The 24694-nt window shown below is 33.9% G+C and overlaps 5 protein-coding genes across 5 annotated transcripts; 4 read left to right on the top strand and 1 right to left on the bottom strand.

Annotated features, from left to right (window-relative positions):
- The first annotated feature begins 1502 nt into the window (after positions 1-1502).
- On the top strand, positions 1503-3924 carry LOC108207609 (uncharacterized). Its single transcript, XM_017378046.2, has 4 exons — positions 1503-1764; positions 2137-2597; positions 2705-3308; positions 3395-3924. The coding sequence occupies exons 1-4, from the start codon at positions 1648-1650 to the stop codon at positions 3848-3850; spliced, it is 1638 nt and encodes a 545-aa protein (XP_017233535.1). The 5' UTR covers positions 1503-1647; the 3' UTR covers positions 3851-3924.
- Positions 3925-4041: 117 nt separating this feature from the next.
- Positions 4042-7849, bottom strand: LOC108205809 (plant cysteine oxidase 2). Its single transcript, XM_017375891.2, has 5 exons — positions 7451-7849; positions 6544-6662; positions 5916-6078; positions 5092-5319; positions 4042-4403 (listed from the first exon to the last, which is right to left on the bottom strand). Exons 1-5 carry the CDS (start codon positions 7641-7643, stop codon positions 4282-4284), a joined length of 825 nt encoding a protein of 274 aa, XP_017231380.1. The 5' UTR covers positions 7644-7849; the 3' UTR covers positions 4042-4281.
- A 4961-nt stretch (positions 7850-12810) lies between these two features.
- On the top strand, positions 12811-15670 carry LOC108206466 (mitochondrial outer membrane protein porin of 34 kDa-like). Its single transcript, XM_017376774.2, has 6 exons — positions 12811-12968; positions 13057-13124; positions 13385-13495; positions 14432-14518; positions 14641-14849; positions 15062-15670. The coding sequence occupies exons 1-6, from the start codon at positions 12920-12922 to the stop codon at positions 15366-15368; spliced, it is 831 nt and encodes a 276-aa protein (XP_017232263.1). The 5' UTR covers positions 12811-12919; the 3' UTR covers positions 15369-15670.
- An 802-nt stretch (positions 15671-16472) lies between these two features.
- LOC108205680 (uncharacterized) lies at positions 16473-21635 on the top strand. The gene is made up of 10 exons (XM_017375692.2): positions 16473-16799; positions 16914-16975; positions 17125-17268; positions 17411-17521; positions 17656-17860; positions 18346-18404; positions 19933-19985; positions 20088-20310; positions 20634-20742; positions 21073-21635. The coding sequence occupies exons 1-10, from the start codon at positions 16577-16579 to the stop codon at positions 21333-21335; spliced, it is 1452 nt and encodes a 483-aa protein (XP_017231181.1). The 5' UTR covers positions 16473-16576; the 3' UTR covers positions 21336-21635.
- Positions 21636-22064: 429 nt separating this feature from the next.
- On the top strand, positions 22065-23347 carry LOC108205681 (LOB domain-containing protein 27-like). Its single transcript, XM_017375693.2, has 2 exons — positions 22065-22847; positions 23088-23347. Exons 1-2 carry the CDS (start codon positions 22198-22200, stop codon positions 23218-23220), a joined length of 783 nt encoding a protein of 260 aa, XP_017231182.2. The 5' UTR covers positions 22065-22197; the 3' UTR covers positions 23221-23347.
- The last annotated feature ends 1347 nt before the right edge of the window (positions 23348-24694 follow it).

The raw sequence follows: 24694 nt of genomic DNA, 5'->3' as shown, positions 1-24694 counted from the left end.
ATTGAGTGAGTGTAAAATTGTTATGATTTGATTTACAAAAAAAATAATGATGGATTAAATCGCAAAATGGTCGCTCAAATAGAGGTCGTATATCATTTTATTCATCGATCTTAACAGGATATCATTTATCATTTATATTATTAAAAATGTGTAGACCTTTACAAAAGTTAATTTTTACCCCTCCAAACACATATTTAGAAATATTTATCTGAAATTTATTTTGATTTTAATGAGTCAAATTATACCCTGTTATAATGATAAAGTGATATATAAACCCTATATTAGTGATCATTTTGATATTTAATCTTTTAGTATTTTATGTGTACTTATACTACTCGATTTTTGGTGAAATAATAATATTTTTTTTTGAAGGAAGTGAAATAATAATTGTTAAAACAAAGATGTCTTGTGCTAGTGTCCTGTGTATTCCATTGTACTTGCTCTTGGGCTGCTCATCTATGATAGCCCAAATAAACACAAATATGACGGAGATGTCTCTGGGCCTTGTTTGATTTATACTGTATTAATCAGCCTCATTCGATGACAGGTGAATGAGAGGGTTACTGGTCTCGTTCAAAAAAATTTCATGTTAAGCACGTTTGACGATACTGAAAACTTGCTGGACGATAGATGCTAATTTTTTCCTCTCAATCATCCGTATGAACTACCTTGTTCATCATTTAATAATAATAATATATCTAATCTCTTTAAATTATTTTATATATTTATATATAATTGTTTTATAAATTGGAAATATTGAAGATTTTGACATTTAAGAATACTTATTTTTAAATATATGTTAATGAGCCCAATTATCAAAAATATTTAATATTTATAATTTAAAATTAAATATTTAAAAATGTATTACATTATTGAAAATATTAAATTTTAAAATAAATAAATCTACCAGGAACAATGTGACAAAAGAAAATCTACCAGGAACAAGTATATGGGTGCCAAAAAAATAGTTTATTTTTAAATATTATCCGGCTAAAATTAATTTATAATATAAATTTTAAAAATAAAAATACATTAAAAATTCCAACAATCATATTATATTATATTTTAAAATTATTTAAAAAATATAAAATACATAATAGTAACAATTATTTAATAAAATAATATATTTATAATAATTTATGCTATAAACTAGTCATCCAGATTATAAATTTAAAAAAAAAAGACAAACAAAAAATTCATTCTCATCCAGATTAATCAATCAGACTTCAACTCATCCAGATATGGTTCAGATTTAACAAATGGGCTACAGGTCTCGACAGCTTTCCCCGGTAGCAAAGATCAAATCATCAAATATAGAATGGTGTATCGTGTGAAATACTGCCGACTCCGGAAACACCAACCAGTTGACTGCTGCATCAATTTTTAAGTTGTTAAAAAGTCTCAACATTAGTTGTAAACTTGTAATGAATCATGGAGCTGCAGATTATTAAACTCATGACCTGTGCATTAGTTAAGTACTTAATTAAGAATTCTTCTTAGCCAAAAGTCGTATGCAAGATTAATGGTTAAGTTTTATACCCAATGCATATCCCATCAGGATCGTGGTTTAGTATTTAGATGTTTATAAATGGGCAAGCTAATTAGCTTGCTAAGCATCATTTAAACCTGATTTGAAAACGAAAAGGTATGATTTATATGCCCAGAGCCAGAGGCATGTCACCTTATAAAACATGCAACAAGTTTCTGTTGCTCTTCCACTTCACCTTCATTCTCCTTGTCATTGCTACTCCTGCCCTTGCTAATGTAACTATCTCTCTCCCTCTCTCTCACACACACATCTATATATATATATATAGATAGATAGATAGATATTAACACTCCTCACTCGAAATCCCATTTTTTGGGTGGAAGAGTGGATCATGACATGAGCTCTAATAGCATACTGAGAACCAGTCGTCTAAAATCTTAAGGCGTTCGAGAAAGATCTCAAATGAATTTTATGCAGCTATGCTATATTTTAGTATCATGTGTTTACTTATCATGGATTCTTTGTAGGAATTACCTTAGTCTTTAAAAGTTAAAAGCAAGATCTTTAAGGTGTTGGGAGCCTCATATGTAATAATTGATTCTGAATTTTTTCGATAAAGCTATAAGTTGTTTAATTTGAGCTGCCAGGGTGTTGGAGGTTGGTTGAACCACGGGGGACGCATACAAAACCGGAGATTTGCAGATACAGAGACCAAAATCAGTCCCTCCACCGTCCCAAATCTAAGTCTCAAATGGGAATTCTATGCAGGGAAGGACATAAGCGCAACGCCCGCGATATACAACGGCACCATCTACTTTCCCAGCTGGAATGGTTACATCTATGCTGTTAATGCATCTGATGGCTCTCTCATCTGGAAACAGTATCTGCAGAGCCTCACCGGCATTCCTCCTACCGGTACTTTCACAAATGTCACTGATACCGTGTCGAGGTCTACTCCAACAGTAGCTGAAGATAAGCTCATAGTTACAATCAATGGACCTGCATTTGTTATTGCAGTCAAATGTGCAACTGGCCAGCTCCTCTGGTCTACTAAGCTCGATAACAAATCCCTCAGTATTGTTACCATGTCGGGAACCTTTTTTCAAGGGCAAGTAAACTTCAGATTTCAGCAATTTCTTTTACTTCATTTTTACCTCAAGGCTCAATATAGCTGAATGTTTAATATAATCAAGCACTTCAATGTAAATGTCACAGGAGCTATTACGTCGGGACATCTTCAGCTGAGGAAACATTACCTGTAGAGCAATGCTGTCTCTTCCGTGGGAGTTTTGCAAAGTTAAACGTCCAAACAGGCGCAATTCTATGGCGGACATTCATGTTACCGGACAACAATGGTATTTTAGGAGAGTATGCAGGAGCGGCTATATGGGGAAGCAGCCCTTCTATTGATGTTGAGAGAAACCAGGTGTACATTGCCACTGGAAATCTTTACTCTGTTCCTCAACATGTCGAAGATTGTCAAGAAAATCTTAATAATCAAACTACGCCGCCAACTCAACCTGACCCTTGTGTTGAACCAGAAAATCACTCTAATTCTATACTGGCATTGGACATGACAACTGGAGAGATCAAGTGGTACAGGCAGCTTGGGGGTTATGATGTCTGGTTCTGGGCCTGCGCTGACCATACGAACCCAGATTGTCCACCCGGTCCGAGTCCTGATGCAGATTTTGGGGAGGCACCTATGATCCTGAGTACCAAGATCAATGGTACTAAAAGAGACATAGTTTTTGCTGTTCAAAAAAGTGGATTTGCATGGGCTCTTGATGCTGATAATGGCTCCATTGTTTGGTCAAGGGTAATTGGTCATCTCCACATACTGTATATGTTAGGACAAATGAACCACAAGTCATCTGATTACAAACTTTATTTTTGATTATGCAGGAGGCTGGTCATGGAGGGCTGGGTGGAGGAGGTATATGGGGATCAGCAACAGATATAGAGAGGATCTATACGAATATTGCCAACTCGGGCGCCGCAAATTTCACTCTTGCACCATCCAATACGACGACGACTGCAGGTGGATGGGTTGCGATGGCACCCGACACCGGCAAAGTTTTATGGACCACAGCTGATCCGAGCAACAGCAGCGCCCCAGGTCCCGTTACTGTGGCCAACGGAGTAGTCTTTGCAGGTTCAACATACCGAAGGGGGCCGATTTACGCGATGAATGCGAAGTCCGGGAAGGTGATATGGTCATATGACACAGGAGCTACTGTATATGGTGGCATATCAGTGGCCAATGGTTGCATTTATGTTGGTACAGGGTATAGAGTTTGTTTTGGAACTGTGTTTCCGAGCTTCAGTGCTGGAACTTCTTTATTTGCTTTCTGCTTGTAAAGTTGTGGTTTAACTTCCCCACATGTATCTCTGTCACTGGTTCTCTATTAATAATCAAGCCCCAGCCCTGGCTTCTGCCCTTTTTTGGTGATTGGTTACTCTACATGATGAATATTGAAAAAATTAAGAGGTTAAGCAGTCTGCAATATATACACTTCTTCATGATTCCTAAGTAAATGAGAAAAGAGAACTGTCTCTAAAATGATCTTGCAGACCAAAAAAATTCAACTTTTTTCCTTGTCTTATCATTGATGTACATAACATGCTAAGAAAGAAGGTTAAGTCCCACTCCTATCCCAACACTAACAGGAAAATACTGTAAAATGAAAGGGGAAACAAAGAGTATGTCTTTTCTGCATAGCATGCAGCAGCGGGGAAATGGCTACGCTACTTCTATAGAAGAAAAAGAAACATCAGCTGCGCAAAGTCTTTCATTTGGCAATCGGCGGTCCACTGTATGGCACTCCATATACAGTTAATCCTTCTGGCTTATCCCTCTCTTGAAGCCATTCATAGCCTTCCCTCTCCTCCTCAGCAATTGATATTCCATTGGCTGTTTCATATATGCAAGTATGCAAAGACGATAAGAACTTCGGATTCGTAACTTAATTATTTCAAGGCATTTTCCAATCAAATTAGGGTATTGTAATGATGCATTTTATGACTTTATTCAATACAGATGCTCAAGAACTTTTTCATAAAGCACACTACTCCAACATTCTAAAACTTGAGATGCATTTTAATGTATAAAAACGAAACTTGTACCGACTAACATTCCCAATGTTATATAGAAGGATTTACATGAGCCAGCAGTATACTAAGAATACTAGATTTACCCAGTGTAAATGTACCAAGAATGACATGTTAAAAGTTTCCAAATTATAATGCATGGTTTGATATAAGAAAAGAAAAAAAATGCCTCTATAGTTATGGCCTATGGGACTAGTTACAACTTACAATCAACAATTATTTTTTTTTCAAAAAAACTTAAGACTTTTTAGTTGGGTTTTTTCTTTCTCTGGTAAGGTGTATAAAGTATTCCTATCTAATAAGAGAACAAATCACTCCCCCAAAACACACACCTATAGTTTCGGAACAGTGAAAGTATATACAATATCCAAGAGAAGTAACTACCGTTTCAAAAAAGGAGTATATACAACACCCGAAATAAGTAATAAACACATAAAGCTCCCTTAAAGAGCAGCATATTAGCAAATTAGCAAAGAAGAATGAGTAGATACCTGAAATACGGTCAAGTGGGTGCTCTATATAGTAGGCACAGTGCCTCCCTTCGGCATCATTGTATGGTGGTCCAAGCACATCTAGCACTGCACATTGTGTTACAGCTGTAAAGCAGTGCATATTACCTCCGTCAGTGGGATAAAGGATCGAAGTATCGCACGGAGCAATAAAATCAGCATCCACCTTGACCTTCGCCAACCTTGCCTCAGCAGAAAGAGCTCCATTTGCTGACAACATTGTAAACACGGTAAATTTTAATCAGTTTAACCAAAGAAAAAAAACATGAAAAAGAGTAAAAGCAAAAGAGTAACTTTATAGTAATGAATCTGTATGCAGAACAGGTTTTGAATGAATATATTAAGCAACTCAATCTTAAAATAGAAATTAATTTTTGCAATTAAAGCATATCTAATTTTGTGATGACATTTGCATGGTTCTCTTTTGTCCTACTCATAGACTTCCCACAATCACCGTGTCCTTTCTCTATTTCATATTATAGGACCACAGGCACGGGGACTAAAGCTATAACAGATATTCTCAAAACACCTTCCATGAAAAAATGACGACACAATAAAGTTCACAAACCTATCAAAACACGACAACATAAAATTGACAAACTTATCAAGCAAAATCTATTAAAACACAACAAAATAAAGTTTACAAACTTATCAAACTACCTCATGAGGTCATTGCTGTGGTCTACAAACAGAAGCCAATACAGTGGTTCTCAAGTAAACCAAACAAACATAAATACACTATAACATAAGAAATTCTGGTTGATACACAGAAATCAAAATTCCGGATACATCAAAATATAACATACCATCTGAGGAATCGCCATCCGGGACTTTGTTGCTAGGAATACCATTTACCCAATCCAGAGATTTGATGTGCATAGTGCCAAATAGAAGTTTACTAAAAACTGTCATTTCAGGGTGATTGTGAAGCGGAAGAACAGCTGATGGCGGCAAGCAAAAGATCCCAATCTGCAAATAGAATCAAGAGATTGTAATGACAACCAAGAACCTTTTTGGCTTGCCATAAAACATTTGATATTTACTTTTATGTGACAACTCACTAACAAAACTATAACTTTTCACATAAAAGTTATTATATATATAATTGGCAACATACAACTTACCACAAAAAAAAAATGACAATTATAAAAAATGTTATAATGATAATACAAATATCTTCAAAGTTCTCAAATACAAAACTAAGAATAGCCGCCGAGAGATTACCGTGTTCATGATTGTTAGAATTCAACTTATGGGTCACTTCTTATTCTAATAGTTCATATTTGAAAAATGAACTGAACAAGATATTCTGAAATTAAGGCATAATAAGACCAAATACAAGTCGATTTAAATTGAAGCTGATTTTGAACGATAATTTAATCATCCCACCCCCAAAATTGAAAAACTAACTTCTGCCATAACAAATATGCATACCGAGAATTTGTCACATTCATGGATGTGTAGGTATGTTATGGTAGGTAAACCTTCTGTCTTTTGTTCCCTAAAAAAGGGCATATTTGGGTTCACGCCTACATCTGCCCCTGATATGCCATCTGCATACAGAAGTAACAGTTTTTAGCAAACAAAATGACAAAATATGTTGTGGATGAACTATTTACTTTCTACCAGTATAATAGTAATTTGTTTTCTTAATCCACATTACTACATGTGGCTAATCTTACAAGCTTACAAATTTTCTCTGAGCTTTTAACTTGAAGAAATAATGGGATAGAAGAAAAATTCAAGCATCCAACCATGCTTCACAAATTAATGTTATTTTAAAACCTTAAACAGCAGATGAAACTCAGCACACATTAATCAAAGCAATACTTGTCATTGGAATTCCAGAGAATACAAATGCTTTGATTGAAGGGGACGAGTGTTCGGGTAAATGAATTGAAATTTGTATTATTTTACAAGTGGATAACAGAATTTTAAATCCATTCATTCACTTGCATCATTTTAAAAAAAAAAAAAAAAACAACACCACCACCTCTCATTTTTCCCACTATCTTCACTCTTGCATTCTTCCTTTTCACATTTAACCGTGTCCATAATTTTTCAATCCACTCCATTCATTCTCTGACCAATGCATTACAGACCTCATTACATTGTTGAGACCATACCACTTTCTTATCAAGTACTACTCAACCTAATGTAACCCAGTTTCGAAAAAGAAAAACAAATGCAAGTACCAAGTGACCACAAAAACACCTTCACAAAAAACATAATCAAATGCACAATTTGTTCAATAACACTTCAAAAAAAGAACTACCATCACACAGAGTCAAAAATCAGAATCCCAAGCGAACAAAACGAGAGCAACACAACAATCACATACCCAAAACAGTCTTAAGAAGCCGTATCTTCTCAGGGTCGGGAACAATCCCAGGTCCACAATCAGCAAAAACTTGTTCACAAGTATTATACAAAACCTGAACAGGCAACAACCTCCTCTGTCTCCTACGATTTTTCCTCGACTCCATATAATCTTTGCCCTTTCTTTGGCCAGGTACCTTCTCTCTCATTGGCATCCAATCAGCCCAATTCAAGAAAACCCCGAATGAGGAAAAAGATGAAAACTTTACAAATCAAGAAGCTTGGAGAAAAACAGGGGAGCTGAAAAAAACAGAGTAAAGGGGTAGGTTTGTAGAGAGGCAGGAAAACATGGGATGGCGAAAGATTGAGAAATGAAAAGAGGGGTGGGGGTTATATATGAGGGGGGATGAGAAGAAGAAGGCAAGTAAACACCAGAGTTGGTTTCAAAGGGAGTATAGGCAAAACCAGGGGCCATTGTTTTGATTTCCTATGGGCGGTTCCAACAGCGGATTTTTATCTTTACAAATCTGATATCTACCCTGCCTGCCTTTCTTTTATTCCCTCCTATAGTATATTAGTGGTTTATATATATTTTTTTATTGTTTAAAACATATTTTTTCTAAATGGTATATGTATCTTAACAAAAATTTACTTTTTAATATAAAAGCATTTTTATTTCACTAGAACATGATATAATTGGAATTTTTTTATTAATTAACACATAAAATTTAAAAATAAATATATAACTAAAAATATTTCGAACGATTCAAATTATACCAACATTTCACATAAATCTTATCACGTTAAAATATTGTTAGACTAGTGTTTTTATATGTCGAATATCAATTATACATATGACAGAATGTGTAAAGTCCTCTGCCTTCAACAATTTCTCGCAGTGAAATATGAATTATTTCTATAATCATCTTTTTAATAATAAGACCAGAGAAAATTGGAATAGGTTTATAGATTTTAAAATAAATAGCTTTGTGAATTCAAAAAAAAAATAAAAAAAATAGATTTGTAGAGATCCATGACAAACAAACAATTTAATTTCAATATAATAACTAATTTATAACTAGCAAGGTTGCCAATTTCTTATATATTTGTTTAATATTTAATTTAATTTTGACAAAATTATATAAATATATATGGGTTAGCGTATATTTAAGGAATAAGTTAAATAAATATTTTTATCAAACATTTTCACAACGTTTTAATAAAATAGACACATACTTATATTATTTTAATAAGAATGTTTAAATGTATATAATTAATTAAAAATACTTATTAAAACATGTAACAAATTTGAAAAACATGTAAATAGGTGCTCCCTCCTTCCCTAAATACTTTTTCCATTTGTATTTGTCATATTTGCCAATACACACTTTTGATTATTAAAATCTCTGATTTTATATTAGTATTAAATATAAAACCTTCACCGTATTAAAGTACTTATTATATACTTATATATAATAAGCGTAAGGGAGATAATTTGGTCGCATAGTCCAAAACCTTATCATCCGTTGGATCGTATATTGAACAAATAAGCACCGTTAAATTTAAACAAAATTAACTTCTAATTCTATAAGGCAACTGATATCTACCTGCATGCTTATAATTTCTTTTCTGAATCCAAAACAAATTCTGTCTTTCACATATTTATGATTTTTTTAATTCAAAGTAAATATTTCCTACCGGCTTTAATTGTATCATCATATAAATCGCACCGTCACAAAATTATTTTTATCTAATATATTTAAAATTAATAAGTCTGATATTTTAATCCTAAATAAATATTTCCTACCAGTTTTAATTGTAGAATCATATAAATCGCCCCGTCATAAAATTATTTTTATCTGATATATTTTAAACTTAGTAAGCCAAATTTAAATCATATTATAATAATTCTAATATAAAATACATTTATATATATAATCTAATGGAAGTTGATGTCACATATTCTACTCAATATATATTAAAATTTGATAGAAAAAATTTAATACCTTGGCATGATACATAGGAGAAAAGGAATTGATTGATTACAATAGTTTATTTGAAGCCATTAATGGCTGTGACAGTATATTTCATACTGCATCGCCACTGTCGGATGATCCAACATGTGTGACCAGTTTTTTTTTTTTTTTTTTTTACAGAAACAAGTCTGAAAAGTAGAACCTATATATTTTTACAATAATTCTGACTTAAAAACAAATCATAATTTCAAATTTTATTTATTTGAAAATTTTAATTTATTAAATTTATAAATTAAATTCTTTCACACCATTTACAATATATTTAAAAAGTTCATAAACAATTAAAAAGCTCCCGTGCCTTGCACGGGCTATAAGCTAGTAAATATGATCTCATGACTATATTTTATCATATAGATTAGCGTAAATTAGTAATTTATCTTGTGTTATGAATTATGTCGACATTTTAAACGGGAAACATTTTTAAAGACGGAGGAAGTAGTAATCGATCGACCAACCAATATTTTCAATATTTCGAATTTATATTAAATTAGTTTATAATCCATACGATACATAACATGGTGAATACAAGAACTTAATTTGATTATTAGATTACTTATAAATATTTTCCAATATATGTTTTCTGATATATAATTTTATATTGTAGATTTCTTTATGATAGAATAATATAGGAGGTTTTACGACATGTCTAAAATCGGCTTTTTTATTTTATTAAATAAAAATATTTATGTTATATTTTTATTTAAAAAAATATATAAAAATATTTTTTTTGTTATGTGGTCAAAAAATCTAAAATTATATGTAAATAATTAAACAACTTATATGTAACAAAAGGAGTGATTATATTCTTAATTTTTGCGCCCGATTTAAATAAAAATATTGGGTGGGATGGAAAACTACTACTTCTATATCTATAATTTTATACGATTTTTCACGGTTTAACACAACCTTCAATATTTTTGTAAATAATGATTTTATAACTCGTTCTTAAAAATATTTTTTATTAAAAATTTATTAAAAAGAATATTAAAATGCATCCCTCTCGAATCTCACCCAGAATCCAATTATCGCCTTATCGGTGGTGGTCGGTAAATTTTGATAGAGTCAAATAACATCGTACTTCCTCGCGCGGAAGAAAACAAAATAAAACTAGTGATCGTTGCTCATAATCATACTATTAAACAATTATTAGGAATTGTATTGACGTATTGTGCGATGCATTCTCTAGCCAGATGTCCATATCTTCAGTGCTATCCACCCTTTCTGTTCGACAATTAATAATTGAATAATCGGGCTTCAACAAAAATTAGTTAAATATTAAACAGACATTTTATTCAAGGGTTTACAGTACAAAATATAAACATTAGAAATAATGAATAATATTAACTTTTTGAACTGTAAAGTAAATCATATTCTAAAATAAATTAATTAAATACTAAATAAAAATCTAAATTGAAATATATTATAAATATATCGTCAAATAGTTTACACTAGTTCTAGGAAATCTTTGTTATTAATTGCACCTTGGGCCGAGGAATATAACACGGGAGTATTATAGTTGCGGAAATCTTTCTGGGAGACAACTTGTCGTACGAGATTACACCACCCTGGAAAACACACATTCCGAGGAAGGAGGAGTTTCTACAACTTCCTCGTAACTTCCTCACTCGTCCACCATCTCAAACGAAAATAGCATCTATATATATCATCTTCATTACTTATCTGTCTCGATTATTCATTTTCTTCAAACTTCGTATTTTTTTTTCATTATAAAAAATTGTACAAGTAACTTATTTATTTTACAATTGATAAATAAATCAGAGAAATTCGGGTAATTTACATAAGGGGGCTAACCGACGACGAAACAAAACGAACTTGATGAAATTGCGAGTGCACATTTTATCGATTGTACAGTTAATTTGTTATGTCCAACCGTAGAATAACCATACTATCCAAACTGCTTTTCAAAATAAGATAGGCAGACGTAAACATCGCACTCATGACTTAACATTCCCTTGACGTCCTTGTGGAGCAAGTAGCGATAAGCAAGTAGCTCCCATGATAATATTAATAAATCATTACGGGTCTGAGCAGTCTAATGAATGTTCTGAAAATTCGTATCTGGTGACTGGTGTATCCTATGTTGAGCCTTTCAAATTTCCCCCCCTTAGAATCGCATGGTAAATTTAGGGAGGCTGCGCCGTTCGGGAGCATTATGCGAACATGATCCAAACTGTTTTTCCTCTGCCGTAATTTCTAGCCGTGGAAAAATTGATACTTAGAAAATAAATACTTAAAAATAACATCTCTAACTATGTTAAAAAATTAAATGACAGATATTCAAGAACGGAGGAAGTACCTATTTGAAAATTTTAGAATAATACTCCCGCGCGTGTTTGTTAATATTCACATAGTATTTTAAGTCTTTTATAAAATATAAATTTATAATACTTTTTTTATTTTAATAAATGTTTAAACATCAAACTTGTATTAAAAAAAAATTAAAAAAATATCGTGGAAGTTAAAGAGATCTTAAAAAGTGTGTCAAAAATAATATTAACAATCCAACAGGACAGAGAGAGTACTTAATTTATGAAATTTGTTATTTATCATTGCATATTAACAAATATCGTACCGGGAGTTCAAATAATATAAAGACCGTCTGAGTGAGTTTAAAATAAATTATTTATTAAAAATAATATTGTTGTGGAGAAATACTTAACGAACATTCATATTTGAGAATTAGAAAAACAGAAAATTTTATAAGAATTATTAACTTTGGGAACCATGTCTCAAACATAATTTTTTTGATTAAAAAAGTATTTCTTTCCGATAAAAGGATTAAACTATCATTTCTCTAGCCTCTAGGTAATAGTATAACAAGAAAAGGATGCTAAACGAATAAATAATGAGATGGATACCCATACGGGCCATACCCCAGTCTTGCCTTTCCGTGCCCCTTGGGTTTTAGGCCATAACTTTGAGGCTTATTAGCTCGGCCCAAGAGGGGTATTAAGGGTGGCCCAACCTTTCATGAACAATTTGACAGAAGGCCTACTTCCAAGTTGCCAACCATTTGCAAATAGTTTTAAAATAGTCGAATAAATAATTTCTTGCAGCACAATTAAGCTGCTGACTATCTTTCTGCTAAAGAAAGGATTAAGCCTAATCTCGTCTTACCCGCTGCTAAAGACAATTAACACTACCAACAAGATAAACAAGCCACGTGTCCTTTCCTTTCCAAAACTACCCCTCAACACAAAAATATTTACAACTCCCACCAATCAATCCACGGCCACTAATGCACCATTCATCTCTTTTCAAGATCCAACGATCCGGAAGCAACGTATCTTTCCCGCACCAAATGACCCCTTGCTCAAGACACATATACATACAAAAACCTTATATATACACACACGAACAAAATCAGCACAATCAAAATCAACTGAGCTATCAGTGTATATTTTCAAAAAACTTGAAGTTTAGAAACCAAAAAAATGGCCAAGGGACCTGGTCTTTACTCTGATATAGGCAAAAAAGCTAGAGGTTATTATTATTATTCTTTATTCATCATCTTGTTTATTTATATTTTGTTGTGTCCATTTCGAGTGCTGATTTTTTTTTTTTGGTGCAGATCTTTTGTACAGGGATTATCAAAGTGACCAAAAGCTATCGATTACTACTTACTCTACTAATGGAGCCGTGAGTTTTTGTTTTTGCTTTGTTTATATCTCTGTTTATGTAGTGTGTATTTATATGTGGTATTGATGCTTTGTTTGATTAATTTAATTAGGGTTTTGTGAACTATTTAATTAGGAATATCGGATATATTGTGCTTAGTTTTGCTCTTGATGTATTTAATTATCATTGCCCCTGGCTTAATGCTGGCAAAATGATGTGTGTAAGTTGTGCTATTTATATGCTTGAGTAATATTCATACAGAATCCTGTTGTTTTTTTTAGGTTATCTCATCATCGGCAACTAAGAAAGGGGAGTTATTGTTGGCAGATGTTGGTACACAGCTGAAGCATGGAAAGGCTACTGTTGATTTCAAAGTCGACACAGCCTCTAACGTAATTTTGACTGCACTCTCTCTCATTTTGAATGCGGTTTGATGTTTTAATTAGACTTTACCAAAAGAAATTCGAGTGCTGTGTGATTTTGTTAATCTCTAGTTGTTGTAATTGTTTTTTTTTATACATCGCGGTCTAGTAACCGGGAGTGGTTGGAATTTGTTTATGAATGGGTGTCGTAACCAGTATTTGGTTCTGTACCTGCTAATATATGCATAAAGCCTATTCAATGTAACTTGTTTGAAGCAACTTCATATATTTAGCTGGTGTGTTTGATGCATGTTCTTGTAAGATGGCTGCCCTGAAATCGCTATATGTATAGAAGTAATTGTTCAAGTTCAAGGTACAGATCCGTCTATGAGTGTGGGTTTTGGGTTGTACATAAATTTTGCTAAAATATGTTCTATTGTACTCTTTGATGGCTAGGTGATTTTTTTATGTGGAATTTAGTCCAAGATGAATATACATATTCGTATGCTGACTTAAATATAACGGTGAATGGTCCACATCCCATAAAGTGGCAAGTGAAGTAATATATTTGAATCCTGTTTGATTGGTTTTTATGATGGGAGCTTTGTCTTGTCTAGATAATGTGCTTAGCTTTTCTACCAACAGTACTTCTACCATTGATATTATCTGCTAGGAAGTGTTCTTACAAAGCTATTTTCCATAAAATCTGTTTAATATGTTGTTTTCACATGTTAGAACTCTATTTTTCTATTTTATATTATCATCTGTGGTCTTGTCATTTTTTTTACCGTTGTCTTGGTGGTGAAGTTTGGTCAAGAGATAAAATAAACTTTGTTATAACTTTTCCAGGTTGTGAGATTGGTTTGAATTGCGCTTTCTATTCTCTAACATAAATGTCCTATGTGAGAATTTCTCCTCTGATCTATTTGGTTTTATCTAATTGACTCTTCTGATAAATGACACCAGTTGTTGGGAACCATCACTGTTGATGAAGCTGCTCCAGGATTGAAATCAATCCTTAGTTTCAAAGTTCCAGACCAAAAATCTGCCAAGGTATAAACAATTTGTTTTCTGGAGTGTGCAGCTTCCACTATTGAGTTAGATCAGTATCCTTCTTTCTATACGAATTTCTCTGTTTCCCATGGTAACTTGTGTATTGACACATGTTTGTACAGCTGGAACTCCAATACTTGCATGACTATGCGGGGATCAGCTCTAGTGTTGGGTTGACTGCAAACCCGACAATTAACTTCTCTGGGGTGATAGGAACTAGTCTTGCTGCACTTGGAACTGATGTCTCCTTTGACACTCAAACAGGAGATTTCACCAAATACAATGCTGGGTTTAGCTTCTGCAATGCTGATCTGATTGCTTCCTTGGCTGTGTAAGTATTTCTATATCGTTCAGTTTTGCTGTTTCTGTAAAATAATTCTGTAAATTTGCCTGGCTCTTATATAATGCTTTTAATTAGTTTTGGTAACACATCAAGAGTGTCATCAGAAGTGGCACAATGTTGTTACAGTCGTGTTTTCTTTTGCACTGGTGCATGTACTTAAATCTCACTCTGCATAATATGACCAAGTCATTTGGATTCAGGAATGAAAAGGGCAACCTGTTGAGTGGATCTTACTACCATCTATTGAGCCCTTTGACAAATACAGCAGTTGGTACGGAGGTAACTCACAACTTTTCAACCAATGAGAACACCATCAATGTTGGGACACAGCATGAACTGGATCCTTTGACCACAGTGAAGGCGCGGGTCAACAATTCTGGGAAGGTTCATGCTCTTATCCAGCATGAGTGGCGTCCTAAGTCCCTTTTCACAATATCTGGTGAAGTTGACACCAAGGCTGTGGACAAGACTGCAAAGGTTGGGCTGGCCTTGTCTCTGAAACCCTGACGGGCAATAGCTTCTGTGTCTGGATGTAGTAGTTGGCCAATAAACATCTCCCCTTGGTTCTAATATCTTCATGGTGTCGGGGACTATAAATAATATTGACAATTAGTTCTAACTCTCTATTTCATCCTTTCTCAAAGGCTGGATGACAGGCAGTTAAAATTTGAAGAGTTTACTTCCGAAGTTTTTGTTTTTTACTGCAGATAATCAGAAAGTTCAACCTTTCCCCTCGGGGGTAAATGTATTATTATCCTTCGTTAAGTGTTACTAATTGCCTCTTCCAATGGATGAATGCCTTTTTGTAACTCTCCAATATCTCTAGTAATAGCACGGTCTATACAGAACAACAATAGGAAGAATGCCACTTTATTTTGTTACAATAAGTTGCCGTTTTTAGAAGTTGATTATTATTGTTAGTGGATAAGGAATCAAGGATGTATAATTTGGGTGTACCACAAATTAGTCTAATTTTGTGTGAACATAGTAGATACTGATTACCAGCATCTTTTACAGGAAGACACAGAAAACAAAAGTTTTTTACTCAGTTTGTAAAATTCAATTTCTGACTCTTGCAGGTTGTATCGCAATGTGCAACGAAAGGTAAGATTTATCCCAGAGTCTTCAAACTGATCTCAACTCTCGAAACCTGCTTCTGTAGAGTTTAAAGTCGAGACTTGATTCTATTTTCAGGTCTCAAAAATGCCCTTTTCTAAGTTTTTTGTAAAACAGTATTAAGTTTTGTGTAATAAATCATATTTTTGAAACCAAGAAAATATATGATGTATTTTGCTGAGTAATATATTTATTTGGTAATTTTATTTGATTTTATTTGATCAATGTTAATTATTTCATTGAAATAAATATTTTATGAAATTTATTTATATTATTATATTCTCAATTGGTAATATATTATATATAATATAAAATTATTTAAACACACTCAGCTCAAATTTTTATCTTTAACTTATCAATATTTAAATCTAAACAAAATTTACTCAAATGAGTTCTTAAAATTTAGCTGATACAAAAAGGTCAAAATATTATTAAATTTTGTAAATGACAATATTTGGGATATTTTTTTTTTTGAAAGATATTTGGGTTCAAAGTTGAGCAAAATTGAATGATCATAGGTTTTGTCTGAGTCTCAGTGAGTACACACTAAACACGGAAACAGGGAAACTTGGCGCCGCGCGTCCTTGCTAGCAGTGGAAATGCTGAGGAGATTGCTCCTACAACCACAACCTTCCACTCAACGTCGTCGTATCTTATCTCTTTACCGTCATTGTTCTTCTTCTTCCACTACTTCTGGTGAAGCTCCAGTGAGTTCTTTTGTCGAACACCTGGAAGATGATAATTATGATGTCTCCAAACATTCCTCTCCTCAATCCTCTGCCACTCTCTCTATCGACCGATCTGGACTTTATAATCCCCCTGGTCTCTCTCTCTCTCTCTCTCCCCCCCTCCCTCTCCCCCCTCCTCTCTCTAGTACATTTCTCCATATATATGTATATGTAAATAATATTTATAGTGGCTATGTTTATATTGCAGAGCATTCTCATGAACCATCCTCTGACTCCGAGCTTGTTAAGCATTTAAAAGGCATCATCAAGGTTTACTTCATATGGTCGCCATATATGTATATGCAAAAATAAATTATTTTTTTTGAATATTAGTATCATCATACAAAGTCTGTAGTCTTGTGTGTATGTGTATGTTAGTTTTGATTTTAAATTTTGGATTTGAATGTTTTATGTGTTAGTTTCGTGGAGGACCTATTTCAATTGCGGAGTATATGGAAGAAGTTCTCACAAACCCTAAGGCTGGTTTTTATATGAACCGTGATGTTTTTGGGGAAGGAGGTGATTTCATAACCTCCCCTGATGTAAGCCAGATGTTTGGTGAGGTAATCATAATAGTTACATATATGGTGTGTTTCTATATACCTAACTGTCCTTTTTTATATTGGGACTTGAAAGAGATGATATGCATTCCTAATAATTTCGTTACTTTACTATAATAATTGTTTTTTTATGATGATGATTTAGATGGTTGGTGTTTGGGCAATGTGCCTTTGGGAACAAATGGGACGGCCCAGTAAAGTGAACCTGATTGAGCTTGGTCCTGGAAGAGGAACTTTAATGGCTGATCTTCTGCGTGTACGGTACCATAAAGCCTTATGTAATTGAGCTTCATTACTTGAAAAGTATATGTGCCTGGAATATATTTAACTCTGTTAGAAAGCATGAAGTCTTTGGGTTACCACTTACCAGTTTGCAACTGTCTTCTGTAGGGTTCGTCAAAAATGAAGGAATTTACTAAATCACTGAACATACACATGGTTGAATGTAGTCCAGCATTACAGAAACTCCAGTATAAAAAGTTAGAGTGTATAGATGAAGATGGTGACGACAAGAATGTAGATAATCATGTTGTCAGTGCTCTGACTGGAAGTCCAATTTCATGGCATACCATGCTAGAGCAGGTTCCAACAGGAGGTAAGTTACACTATCCTACTTTTCTATGCGAAGTACAATGATCTTGCAAGTAGATCATGTTGTTACGTTCAGATGAGGGCATCGAGACAAGAAATGTGTTTAATACTCTTCACCTAGAAGTCCTAACTTGGTCGGTTTTATTGTCGAGGAAGATTGAATTCCGAATATAATAGTGCTGAAACATTGGCATCCCTTTAGTGGTGTTTATAGTCTCACAATGTTCTTGCCTCTCTGATTATAATTTGCCAACACCAAAATCTTAAGTTGCTAATTGCTATTAGGTAGCAGCAAATTTTCTGCAGAACAATTCTTTTGCCTTAGGAGTAGTTGCGATGCTTAAAATTTTGTAAAACTTTTTTCAAATAAGTAACTTCGTAAATTAGTTAAACAATATTAAAAAAAAAATGGTATATCTCTCAGTCATCAATATGAAGCTTACCTTCTTTTATGAGTAATGGAATAGTTGTTCTGCTGCTTTCTTTCAGTTCCAACAATCATTATTGCCCATGAGTTCTACGACGCATTACCAGTTCATCAATTTCAGGTACATGTTGATATTACACTCCTGCTGATGACTGTCATAGACACTTATTGAGCAAGAATTATTACATTATTTTGTTGGTGGATCTGTCAGCGGTGACTTTGGTGCTCTCAGTAGTCATTTCCACATAAGTTCAATAATTTCCACATGTAGACTTACTTCAAAAAGCTCAAGTTAGCTACAACTTTTCCCACAATTATTGCTATACATAAAAGATACAGATACTAAGAACAATGTTTAATGTTTATATTATAAATTAGTTCCTGTGGGCCCTGGCAATGATTGCGTTGGTATAGCATGAGAACCTTTTTAGTGTGAAGAAGCAGGTAGCATGGTACTAGCTGATATAGGCTTGCACATATCATACATGATTATTTGTTTATAGGACAATAACATATACTAGAGGTTATAAGACTAGCCGCAGCCGAGGGTCATTTGCCACCTCGGGAAGAGAAAAAGGGAACAAGGACTGTAAACATGTGGCTGGAGTGCTATGCCGGAAATGGGACGTCCCAGTTTCAAGGGACGGACCATTTTAAAGAAGTGGCCCTAATTTCTTAAACTTTTGTAGAAGTAGGTAGCTGCATGTTCTGAATAATTGTAATATATCCGCTAGCTGCTTAAAATCAACTCTAGATATTATGAAAGAGTTTAGACTCGTACCAACATCCCAATATATGGAAGGACCCTTGTACTTTCCACTCTTACGAGGTAAGAATATCTAACTAGCGTGCACATAAACAAGGTCCTTTCTGCCGGATGCTAATTTTATTGCGAGTAATTGTTTTAATCAAATAATTGTTATTACGAGTGGACTATTTCTTCAATTTAATTACTAGTACACTAATTATGATATGACATATGTTAATACTCTATACTAAGAGAATAGAACATTTACAACTAAAATTGCTGCATAAGGCCCCCCCCCTCCCCCTCTGAAGACTATATGTTAATAGTCTCTATAGTCTATACTATGATTTTTAAAAATGCTTTAATCAAATAATTTTTATTACAAGTGGACTACTTCTTTTAATTTAATTACTAGTACACTAATTATGATATGACATGGGTGTGTATTTCTTTTATGGCAAATTTACAAATTAAATAAGAAATCCTTGAAGTAAAACCTATCTTCTGTGTGTTCTAAATGACTATAAGCTATTAGGCGACCCTTTGTCAGAGTGGCACAAGTTAAAAGAATGCTTGTTTATTTGCCTAGGAGATGAACATTGTTACAGGTTATAGTATTAGCTTTTAGGCCAATAGGTCTGGCTCTCATGCTGCACAAGGGTTGATGCCAGGTTTGGGTTGGGTGTGTAATGCTCTATCTACAAGTAACTGCACACTAGTACTCGTCATCAATATAACTAGTGTATTCTAGCACCTTGTCAGTTGTCTGCTTTAGCTTATCCATTTCTCTGTATGTTTTGTTTCTTAATAAGCCAAAAGAAGTACATGTGTCTTGATTTTTGATTGTTCAAGTTTGTGGTTCCTGTTATACGAGTCACTTTATGTTATGATCTTTCTCCAGAAAGCATCCCGTGGCTGGTGTGAGAAAATGGTTGATGTTGCTGAAGATGATACGTATGGTTCCATGTTTTGTTTCTTCATTGCTTTTTCTATAGAAGTCAAAACCTATACTAGTACTATCTTGTAACTTTTCTTTTTTACATTATCATTGTTCAGGTTTCGCATTGTTCTATCTCCACAGCCTACACCTGCCACTCTCTACCTATTACAGCGTTGCAAGTGGGCTGAGACTGAAGACATATCAAAACTTAATCAGATTGAGGTTTGCCCAAAGGCAATGGACTTGACCCAAAATATTGCCAAAAGAATAAGTTCTGATGGAGGGGGAGCCCTCATAATTGATTATGGCCTGAATGGAATAGTCTCAGATAGTCTTCAGGTCTGGTGTTGGATATGTATACATGTGATCGTTTATGTGTTACGCACTTGTCCATTGCTATATTTATATATCATAGTTTTTAATTTGCAGTCAACTGAATTAAGTAGCATACCACATAGATATGTTTCTGCGCATTTTATTTGATAGAAGATAAACTCCTTTGCATTATTATCAAAAAAGGAGGTAAACTCCTCTGCATAACAATAAAAAAACTTGTTTACATGCATGATCTATTTTTGGTCTCGTGGAATGGCATGCTTCCTAGTAGCATATTTTACACCTGTACTTTTTTCCATATCATATTATAATAGCATCTCTTGCAGGCAATTCGAAAGCACAAGTTTGTCAACATATTGGATAAACCTGGGTCTGCTGATCTCAGTGCATATGTTGATTTCTCAGCAATCAAGCATTCTGCCGAGGAAGCTGCAGGTGCTCATCATTCTAAAAGACCTCCAACAAAATTTGATATATAAGCTAAAAAAAGTTCTTTGTCGTCCTGAAATCTAATCATCTGCACTGGACACACTTAAAAGCCTAACATTCTTTGACTTTATAGATGTTTCAGTAGCAATGTTATTATGAAGAGTTCATTGAAATATTTCGTCGTAGTCTCTTAAAGTTTAAATTTTAATTTCAAGTGAAGAAAGTGCAAGAAAAAGTAGTAGTAATATTTAGAACAATGCCATAATATTATATTTCAAAGTAATGGGAGCCAGCAAGCTACTCCGGAATGAATTAACAATATAAGCTTTTCTGCAGATGATGTTTCTGTTCATGGTCCTATCACACAGTCTCAGTTTCTTGGTTCTCTCGGAATAAACTTCAGGGTTGAAGCCTTACTACAAAACTGTACTGAAGAACAAGCCGAGTCACTGAGGACGGGGTACTGGCGTCTGGTAGGGGAAGGTGAAGCCCCATTTTGGGAGGGGCCTGATGATCAAGCTCCAATAGGTATGGGTACAAGATATATGGCAATGTCTATAGTGAACAAGAAGCAAGGTACTCCGGCACCATTCCAGTGAAGTACTGAAGTGGTATGCAACAAAATTCATTTTCAGATTACATTGGCTGTTAACTAAGAGCTGTTCCTGAAACAAACCGTATGCAGCAATTCACTTTCAGATGACTTCTTACGATCTATTAGCTGGAAAGCTGATGACAATAGAACATAAATGTTTTGGTAGATTTTGATAGATCATGATTCGTGAACTTATATACATAATAATTTTTATCAACTCGCCATATTTTTGCAACCTTGTTCTATGACTAGCAGTTTTTGTCGTTTTAATTTACACAATTCAAATAAGAACAATTCCTTATTAGTACAGATCTCTGATATCTATAATACTGATAGATTAGACGGATTTCGTCAAATTCACTTAGCCTGCACAATGAAGCCGTGGGGTATTATTTTTTACTGTTGCTAAAGGTGATAGATTCCCCTTCTTTTCAAGTCTCGGGGAGAGAACAATATTAATAAAAAATTTGTTAGAAATTAGGCAAAAAATTAAGTTCCTAACAAAATTTAAAAAAAATCAATGCCATTAAAATGAAGGTAAATTTAGCAGTATCCTGCAAGCACACTTAGCTGTCAACTTGAATCACTAAACAAACTCTCCACTAAAATCGCATTCCCTAATTATATCTTGTAACAAGTCAAATTTCAAACCTCAACAAACCCCACACGTGTAATTAACTTGTTAATGATGAATGAGTTAGTCATTCTCATCTAATCATTTATGACCTCTTGTTTCTTCTCTGCTTTCAATTTGTCACACTATCAATTTCTATGCATTCATCTCTTACTACAACTAACCTGTTTCATCTCTGTAATGTAGAATTGGCCTTTACATTTACAAATTGTTTATTATTCAATCCAGGAGGATGAAATTGAAAGGAGGGCCAAACAAAGCCTGTGCTGCATGCAAGTTTCAGAGAAGAAGGTGCTCTTCCGATTGCTCTCTGTCCCCATTCTTCCCAGCTGATCAGCCTAAGATCTTCAACGACGTGCACCGCCTCTTCGGAGTTTCTAAGGTGATCAAAATCCTGAAGAAAATGAGGGACCATGACCAAAAAGTTGATGCAATGAAATCAATCATCTTTGAGTCCTATATCCGCGAAAAATACCCTGTTCATGGCTGCTTCGGCATTATCTCACAGCTTGACCAGGAGCTTCATCAAGCTACCGAAGAGCTTCATTATGTCCGCGCACAGCTCTCAATGCTGAAAGAAAACAATTCCCAATCTTCTCAGATCATGAATTCGTATGATGTGGCCAGCGAAAACAATGACAATGGTGCATTTTACTCGGACCAGTCTGGTGATCAAACTAAATCTTTCATGAATCTAAATAGTTATTATTCGGATGGTATGAGTGATGACAACAAATTGTTAGAAATTCAAACACAATTTGGTGACTCGAATACATTTGCCCTTAACCATAGCCAAGTGGGAGAAGCTTCTGATCAAGATTATGATATCATGAACTTGTATGCAATTGATGATCAATCATCCAAAGAAGCTTGTGAATCAAGGTATGAATACTTATCTTTTTTTTTTTTGAAACTGGTATGAATACTTATCTAGTTATTTTTTTTCTTTTTTGCTAATTGATTACACACGTTGTCGAACTTTTGATCTCCCACAAGAGGGCCAAGAGCTCAACCACTGCACCAACCTTTGTTGGCTACTTATCTAGTTATTCATTTTACGTATTCGAATGTAATTAATATCAAGTGCAAGAGTTGTAAAATTGGGTTTATAAATATATGCAGCTCAGAATCATCGTGCAAAGACGGGAAACAACAAGTTGAATTAGTGCCGAAGAATGAACTCAAGAGTGCGGCCGCGTACTTCAGTCTCATGAGCATCAACTCTGATCAAGTTACCCACCCGGTAGTGCAGTAGAATTTTATATCAAGTTTTCATTCTTGATGAATTAAAAAAATTTAACTGTCTCTTTACATTCGATTTCACATTTTCAATCTATAAAGACACATCTTATAGAAATGTTCAATCCACGCAATTGTTTTCTTTCGCATGGGTATATTGTCTGCATTTTCTGGGTAAACTGATGCGAAAATGAAAAATGCCGACCCCAAATTTTTTTTGACAAGGTTTTCATTCACATTAATGATAATTGGACTCATTTGGGATATCTCTAATGTCCAAGGGTCCTAAAATTTTTTCTTAAGTACTTTTCCCGAAGATGTGAAAGATATATGACCGATTTTAGTTGGGTGATTTACATGCATACAGGAGGTTTTATTATTTATTAATATGAGTGTAACTAATCACACCAATGTATATTTGGAGAAAAAAATTGGGAACAAATTTTGGGATACTTAGCATTTTCATGATTTCCATGAAATAAAATTGGCATTATTCTCTCTCTTTTATCTACGAGATTAATCTTCAAATAAGCTTATTAAACCAAAATACCTGCTGTTTAATACTTATATTATAAACCAAGTACTGTACCGGAAAGACAACTAATCCACTCGCAACCTACCACTGGTAGAAGACGGAAAAAATGCTGAATACGAAAAATCCTAAAATAAGATAATATTTCGCTGAATAATAATATAATACTCACATATCTATATCAAAAATTCATAATATATTTTTTCCACCCAACATATGCAACTATAGAACTAAGTAAAAATATTTCAAATTATACGCAGATATTATAGGTCGATACAAATAATTGAGACGTCGAGTCTCGTTGACAGCAAGACTTGGCATAAATACAAGTTACGTGGAAGAAGAAGACAAGGAGTAGACACCAAAATGGTAGTCTGGCAACAAATGATAAGACATATAATTAACACCATCATATATATCGTTGTTGTTGTGACTTGTGAAGAAACCACCGCATGCACGAGCTCCTGCAAATCTGCAATGGCTTAATGTTTATATATGCCCCAGCCAGACCCCCACCTCGCTTACCATTTCTCTCTCAGGTCACAGCTACTACACAGGCGTGCAGCCTGATGATACAACCATTCGAAAGAAACATGTCGTTTACCCTTTGCTGCATATATCAAATCACATTATTCATGCTTTTAATACTCCACTACCTTTTATCAATGGTTTCCGTGAGCACATCATAGATAGGGTTAAATAGCTAATTCATCACTAACCTGGCTAAAAACTTGCAACTGAGTCATATTGTTAAAAAAACTTTCAAACATATCACCAAGTAATTAAAAACTTTCAAAAGCATCATTCTCCGTCAGTTCCGTTAAGTAATTAACGGAAAGTTCAAAAACATTTTTTTAAAAAAATGAAAAAAATCTGAAAAACACTTAAAAAATTCAGAAAAATTTGGAGAAAAAACAAAAAATTCATAATAAATTCAAAAAATTCTGAAAAAAATATT

The sequence above is a fragment of the Daucus carota genome, chromosome 2, assembly GCF_001625215.2.
Source record: "Daucus carota subsp. sativus chromosome 2, DH1 v3.0, whole genome shotgun sequence".
NCBI lineage: Eukaryota > Viridiplantae > Streptophyta > Magnoliopsida > Apiales > Apiaceae > Daucus > Daucus carota.
This window is presented reverse-complemented; position numbering and strand designations above follow the sequence as displayed.

What these genes read in the sequence shown, in the direction of transcription:
- LOC108207609 (XM_017378046.2), top strand. Translation starts at nt 1,648, where the DNA reads ATGATTTATATGCCCAGAGCCAGAGGCATGTCACCTTATAAAACATGC. An exon ending in CTACTCCTGCCCTTGCTAAT is followed by an intron (nt 1,765 to 2,136) that starts GTAACTATCTCT and finishes TTGAGCTGCCAG; the next exon opens with GGTGTTGGAGGTTGGTTGAA. An exon ending in TCGGGAACCTTTTTTCAAGG is followed by an intron (nt 2,598 to 2,704) that starts GCAAGTAAACTT and finishes TAAATGTCACAG; the next exon opens with GAGCTATTACGTCGGGACAT.
- LOC108205809 (XM_017375891.2), bottom strand. Translation starts at nt 7,643, where the DNA reads ATGCCAATGAGAGAGAAGGTACCTGGCCAAAGAAAGGGCAAAGATTAT. An exon ending in GCTTCTTAAGACTGTTTTGG is followed by an intron (nt 6,663 to 7,450) that starts GTATGTGATTGT and finishes TTCTGTATGCAG; the next exon opens with ATGGCATATCAGGGGCAGAT. An exon ending in GGATGGCGATTCCTCAGATG is followed by an intron (nt 5,320 to 5,915) that starts GTATGTTATATT and finishes CAATGTTGTCAG; the next exon opens with CAAATGGAGCTCTTTCTGCT.
- LOC108206466 (XM_017376774.2), top strand. Translation starts at nt 12,920, where the DNA reads ATGGCCAAGGGACCTGGTCTTTACTCTGATATAGGCAAAAAAGCTAGA. An exon ending in CTTACTCTACTAATGGAGCC is followed by an intron (nt 13,125 to 13,384) that starts GTGAGTTTTTGT and finishes TGTTTTTTTTAG; the next exon opens with GTTATCTCATCATCGGCAAC. An exon ending in CTGATTGCTTCCTTGGCTGT is followed by an intron (nt 14,850 to 15,061) that starts GTAAGTATTTCT and finishes ATTTGGATTCAG; the next exon opens with GAATGAAAAGGGCAACCTGT.
- LOC108205680 (XM_017375692.2), top strand. Translation starts at nt 16,577, where the DNA reads ATGCTGAGGAGATTGCTCCTACAACCACAACCTTCCACTCAACGTCGT. An exon ending in ATTTAAAAGGCATCATCAAG is followed by an intron (nt 16,976 to 17,124) that starts GTTTACTTCATA and finishes TTTATGTGTTAG; the next exon opens with TTTCGTGGAGGACCTATTTC. An exon ending in TAGTCTCAGATAGTCTTCAG is followed by an intron (nt 20,311 to 20,633) that starts GTCTGGTGTTGG and finishes CATCTCTTGCAG; the next exon opens with GCAATTCGAAAGCACAAGTT.
- LOC108205681 (XM_017375693.2), top strand. Translation starts at nt 22,198, where the DNA reads ATGAAATTGAAAGGAGGGCCAAACAAAGCCTGTGCTGCATGCAAGTTT. An exon ending in AAAGAAGCTTGTGAATCAAG is followed by an intron (nt 22,848 to 23,087) that starts GTATGAATACTT and finishes AAATATATGCAG; the next exon opens with CTCAGAATCATCGTGCAAAG.